The sequence below is a fragment of the Nematolebias whitei genome, chromosome 5, assembly GCF_014905685.2.
Source record: "Nematolebias whitei isolate Nwh7 chromosome 5, NemWhi1, whole genome shotgun sequence".
NCBI classification, from domain to species: domain Eukaryota; kingdom Metazoa; phylum Chordata; class Actinopteri; order Cyprinodontiformes; family Rivulidae; genus Nematolebias; species Nematolebias whitei.
Genome location: NC_056502.1, coordinates 35,883,525 through 35,889,674, shown reverse-complemented (window position 1 = coordinate 35,889,674; position 6,150 = coordinate 35,883,525). Strand labels below are relative to the sequence as shown.

The 6,150-nt window shown below is 41.1% G+C and overlaps 1 protein-coding gene across 1 annotated transcript in view; it reads right to left on the bottom strand.

The window, feature by feature from the left end:
- Positions 1-6,150, bottom strand: part of spire1b (spire-type actin nucleation factor 1b) — a 71,504-nt gene that overhangs the window by 56,749 nt on the left and 8,605 nt on the right. Inside the window, exon 2 of the mRNA XM_037677137.1 lies at positions 5,124-5,152. Coding sequence (XP_037533065.1) covers positions 5,124-5,152 — 29 coding nt within the window. The remainder of the gene's footprint in view (positions 1-5,123; positions 5,153-6,150) is intronic.

The following is a 6,150-nucleotide window of genomic DNA, read 5'->3' as shown; positions in this document are numbered from 1 at the left end:
ATAGATAGATAGATAGATAGATAGATAGATAGATAGATAGATAGATAGGCCTGTGATCAGAAAGTCGCAGGTTCAACTCCCTGTACCATCATCATCAAAATGTGGGTGGAAAAAGGTGAAACACCCCCACCTGCCTCCACCCTCACTTGCCCCACTCTGGGCCCCTGAGCAAGGCCCTTAACCCCCACCATCTGCTCCCAAAAAAACAGGTCTCTCTTGAAAATGAGTTCTCATGACTCAATGAGACTACCTGTATAAAGAAAGGGTAAATGAAAAAAAAAATATATATATAAAATAAAAAAATCACACATATATATATATATATATATATATAGACACATTTAACTTGCCCTACTCTTCCACTTATTATTAACCTTTTTTTAACCAGGCAATTCCCATTGAGATCACAGATCTCTATTGAAAGGGAGGCCTGGGACTGAAGGCAGCCTAACATGCATGTTTTTGGTCTGTGGGAGGAAACCGGAGTACCCGAAAAAAACCCACGCAAGCACAAGAAGAACATACAAACTCCACACAGAAAGACTCCAGGTCCAAATGGGGATTGAACCTAGGACCTTCTTGCTGTGAGGCGACAATGCTAACCACTAAGGTGTCGTGGACGGTTCAACTTGACTTCAAACTAGAATCCTCCAACTTGGAGTTTTTTTCATTCAACCTTTATTTAGACAGGTAAATCCCATTGAGCCTCGAGGACTCATTTACAAGAGAGACCTGATTTCAACAAAGAGTGATGATAACAATGGACAACAGCGACAAAAATAGACAGTTATAAAAAAGGCATACAGATTTTTTTTTTACAAATAAGGTGGCAAAAAAGTAACAAAAAACGGCTAGATTATGAGGCGAATGTAGAAAACTAAAAACAGAAACATGTCTGCATTGGTCCTTGCCAGGAGTCCAACTGAGTCTTAAAGCCACTTAAAGAGGTCAAGGTCGAGAGCTTCAGGTCTTTTTGTAAGATATTCCAGGAAACAGGAACGGAGTAGGAGAAGGCCCTTTTGCCTAGTTCAGTCCTCACTGAGGGAACACTGCAGGTAATAATGTCCTGAGAGCGTACGCTGTAGCTGCACTTATGCAGAGACATGTAGGAGGGGATAAATGAAGGCAGCAGACCAAGAAGTGATTTAAAGAGGAAAATGTACCAGTGAGAGAGTCTGCGTGAAGTTAATGATGTCCAGTTAACCAGTGAATACAGGGTGCAGTGGTGGGTACAATAATCACAGCCAGTTATGAATCTTAGTGCACTATGATAGACAGCATCCAACATCCGCAGAGTTCTTGTAGGAGCAATCATGTAAATAATGTCACCGTAATCAATGGAGGGAAGGAAAGTCACAGTTAAAAGGTGTTTCCTAGCATTCAGAGTTAGACAGGATCTGTTTCTGAAAAAGAAACCCAGTTTAACTTTCAGGTTTTTTACTAGGTTTTCCACGTGGAGCTTAAAAGAGATGTGAGTCGACCAAGATGCCCAAATATTTATAGGAATCAACAAACCCAATGGGGAATATCATTTGAGGATAAAATCGGAAGAAGAACTGCTGGGACCGACTTTCTGTTTGAAAAAAGCATCCCTTTGGTTTTGTCGGCATTTAGGACAAGTTTGAGGTGGAACAAATCAGACTGGGTGATGTTAAATGCAGATTTCAAAAGCTGGAAAGCCTTATCAACTGTTTTAGCTCGACAATAAACAACTGTGTCATCAGCATAGAAATGTATGGATGCATCAGGGATGTTTTTACCTACATTACCTATGTAGATTGTAAAGAGGGTGAGTCCTAAGACTGAGCCTTGAGGTACACCTTTGTTGACTGTTAAATAACTGGAGGAAGTACCATTATGTTGAACACACTGCCTACGGTCTGAGAGATAGTTAGAGAACCAACCAATGGTGTGTTCTGAGAAACCGATTTCTGAGAGCTTATGACACAAGATGTTATGATCCACAGTGTCAAAAGCTTTAGAAAGGTCTAAGAAAAGTGCAGCACAATAATCCTTAGCATCCAATGCTTCAACAATGTCATTAAAAACCTTCAGTGAAGCAGTCGTTGTGCTGTGTTGTTTCCTGAAACCAGATTGATGTGGAGGTAAGATGTTAAATGAGTCCAGGTAATCTTTGATTTGAGAGTTTATCAGTTTTTCTAGAACCTTGGCTAAAATGCAGAGTTTAGAGATTGGTCGATAGTTGTTCAGTGAGGTGGGGTCACCTCCCTTCAGCAAAGGAAGAACAAAGACTGTTTCCCAAGTGTCTGGGATGGAGTTTTGTATTATGGAGAGATTGAAGATGTGGGTCACAGGGACTGTGATGATATGAGCAGCCAGCCTTAAGAAATAAGGTGGAAGTACATCTGGTCCTGCAGATTTTTTAGGATCAAGATCTTTTAACAATTTATTGACCTCACTAATTGAGAATGGAGAAAAAGAGAAGGTGTGATTAACTGAGGATTGACTCATAGGAGGGATTTGATTTGTAGAAGTTTGGTTATTAAGTGAAGTGGCTGATTTTCCATTAGTAATTGTGTCAAATAAAGAACTAGAAGCAACAAAATGTTTATTGAAACAGTTCAGGATCTCATGCTTATTTGACACAGGAACAGAGTTAACGAGAAGTTGTGATGGGAGGTCAGATGATTGGGGGCTGCCTGAGAGAGATTTGATGGTTTTCCAGAATCTGTTGGGGTCATTTTGAGGGTTCTGAAGTACCATCTGTTCCTAGGACTGCACTCTTCTGGACAGAAATCTCTGAGGTTGTTCCTGGGATCTGTTGGAGCCACTCTTCCAATCTGGGGGTCACAGCATCAAATGCTCCAATGACCAATGGAACTACTGATGCTTTGAATCTCCGCAGCTTCTGTTTTTCTCTTTCAGCCCTTCATATTTCTCTTCTTCCTGATGTTACAGTCATCTGGGATTGCTACATCTACCACCACTGCCTTCTTATCTTGCTTGTCGACCTTCACAATGGTCTGGATCTGGAAGTCCCTCAGTATCTTAGCCCTGCCTTTCTCCACCAACCTTGGTGGTATCTCTCACTTTGACTGTGGGCCTTCCAGTCCATGCTCAGAACAGATGTTTCTGTACTCTATATTACTCCAGCCACTTTGTTACTGTCAGGGTTTCAGGACAGGACAGGTAGAACCCAGTGGTGCAGGCAGGACTTGGAGACCAGGCAGCGTAAAATCAAAATACTCTTTAATAAAATTAAAGCTGACATGGCAGCCAAGACTTACAGGACAGGTCAGATTCTTTGGAAACACCAGGACAGGACAGGACTATATCCAACGATGCGCCAACACTGAACAGGACTCTTAGACAGACTTAAATACACACATAATTAACAAGACAAGTGCCAACACCTGTGGAGCGTCACAGGTGCAGGGAGACGGGGAGTGATGACAGAGGGAGAGCAGGACAGAAACACAACACAACAGGGTACCATCCCCACAGTTATGGCTTTCCATGTATGGATATACATGAAATGTATATTTATACACTATATCCATGTATATACCAGAAAATGTGCTGAGCTCTATGAGACTGCAAACAAAAGCAAGGCAAGCATGGTGAAGATAAACATAATTACAAAAACAAGCTCAAACACAGAAAAAGCACAGGATCGTGACCAGATCTCAAAGTACCGGTATTTGTATGGTGGAAATTTTTTAAAAAGTTACAAATATAAAATGTCTGTCCCAGACTGAGCTGAAAGTTTTGAGATACAAATAGTTCAAATAGATGAGAAAAACCCGAAGTAGTTACAGTCCAGTAAATGTACAGAAGACATGAACAGAAAAGCAATAGCAGCATGAACGCTGACTCAGCTTTAACTGCCCTGGATTATTTCTTACACTGATATTTATACAGCTGCTTGGTGTTGTTTTCCTTTATTCGGGGGAACTGAACTTGTTTCATTTAATGATGGTAATTTATTTAGGCTCCAGCTAAAATAAAAATAAAAATGTTGCAAACAGCATTAAGTACTCTGTTAATAACAACTATCTGATGCTGGTTGTATTTGAACTTATTCTGCACAGGGTTCTCATTATTCTGAATGCAACTCCTGCTGGGTGACAAGCGAATGCAACAAACACTGGAGAAGCCCCAGGATCATCCTGATTGGATGACCTGATTGGATTAGCATCAACGTGTGGCATGGAGGCTGCACAGCTGCAGAAAGAAAAGCTTTGCAGAGAGTGGTGAAGGCTGCACAGAAGTCTGTCGGAATCAGCCTCCCCACCATCACAGACATCTACACCTCCAGATGCAGGAAGAGGGCCACCTGCATCATGAAGGACCCCACTCACCAGCACACACACTTTTTGCCCCACTCCCCTCAGGAAGGAGGTTGAGGAGCATTAAGTGTAGAACCACTAGACTGAGGAACAGCTTCTACCCTGAGGCTGTTAGACTCATGAATCTCTAACCAGAATAATCACTGTGAAAAATCACATCATGTTGCTGCTGATCTGTTTCAATGTTGATGTGTTCATGCGTGCACATCCGCTCACACAGACTCATGTTCATGTTTGTGCTGATGTTCAATGTTTTATGTTATGAGTGCTTAGTGTATATTTAGTTTATGTTTTTCTTAGTTCATATCTTAGATGTTTTTACTGTTTTTCTTATACATTTTATTGTTGGATGTAACTGGGACCCTGTGTACATAATTTCGCTCCACCACATGTACCACATGAGGTGCGAATGACAATAAAGAATTGAATCTCGGACTCTAACTCTGAGAAGATTAATAGAGGAACCCATGCCATTTGTGGTTAAGGCAGCCACACAGTCTCTCCCACTCGTCTATAATGGTGATAGTGGATTAGTTATTTTCCAGAAATATGCTTTTGCTCACTGTTTGAGGTGAATAAAAAAGACATCCAACCAGAAAAACCAATTCAAACCCTATAGTATTTTAATTTTGTGGCCAAATCTGACTTATTTAAACTTGTTTGGTCCATCTATAAAGATGCTTTTACTTGTTCTGCCTCAGGATACTTAAACCTTTGCAGAAATAATACATTCACACATGATTATAACTTGTAGATGATGTTTGTGTGGATATTGGTGAAATGAAGTATGAACAAGAGAAAAACAATACTCACCTCTGTTGTTGTGCAAGGGCTGTATTTATCTGCAGAGACACAAGAAAGCAACAAATAAGCCCCAACAAGAACTGTGCACACATGAGCACATCACAACAAGACAATGAGTCACACACTGCATGAATGCTGCATGTGGCAATGATTGTGCCATTTCATAGTTTGCATTGTTTCAGAACTTAAAAAAATATTTTAAGGTCTTTATTTGCACTAATGAAAAAGTGTGACACAATTTGTTCAAAATAAATATAATAAATAACTTCTTTACACAGCTCAACCTTCTTACAGTGCACGCTTTAATAAAACTACTGTTTGGTTTCTAATCTTCATCAGTTTGTGTTGCATGTGATACAGTAGATGATGACAAAACTTCTTGTACAAAACTGTGTCACATGAGCGCACCCCCCTGTCTGAAAAGACGACCCTCAGATCCTCTTGCAGGCTGCATCCGCCCGTTTTCACTTCATGATCGAACCAACAGCTGATCCTTAGAACAAGCGGTGCTTTTGTTTGGTAACAAAGTTCATGCTCAATCATTCAGGTATCAAATCCAATAATTCTCAGTCAGGTCATCTGGACAGTTTCTTTTTTTAGAGACGTTTTGCCCTCTATCAGGAGGGCTTCATCAGTCTGAGTTCCAGTAAACTGTTTCCCCACCAAGCAATAAACTTCTTAAGTGGACCAACCGGTTAACCTGGAACTGCTCAGGCTGATGAAGCCCTCTGGATAGAGGGCAAAAGGTCTCTATAAAAAAGGGAAATGTTCAGATGACCAGACTGAGAATTATTGGATTTGGTACCTGGCTGATTGAGCATGAACTTTGTTGCCTTGAACCACTTTGGCTGTGGCTGCCTGCCTGGGGGAGTCGATGGGGGACAGGATGGCCCCCAGAAACCATCTTAGCTCCAGCAAACTGGTTGGTCCACTTAAGAAGTTTACTGCTTAGTGTGGAAACAGTTTACTGGAACTCCTCCGACTGATAAAGCCCTCCGGATAGAGGGTGAAATATCTCTGTAAAGGCCTGCTGGAT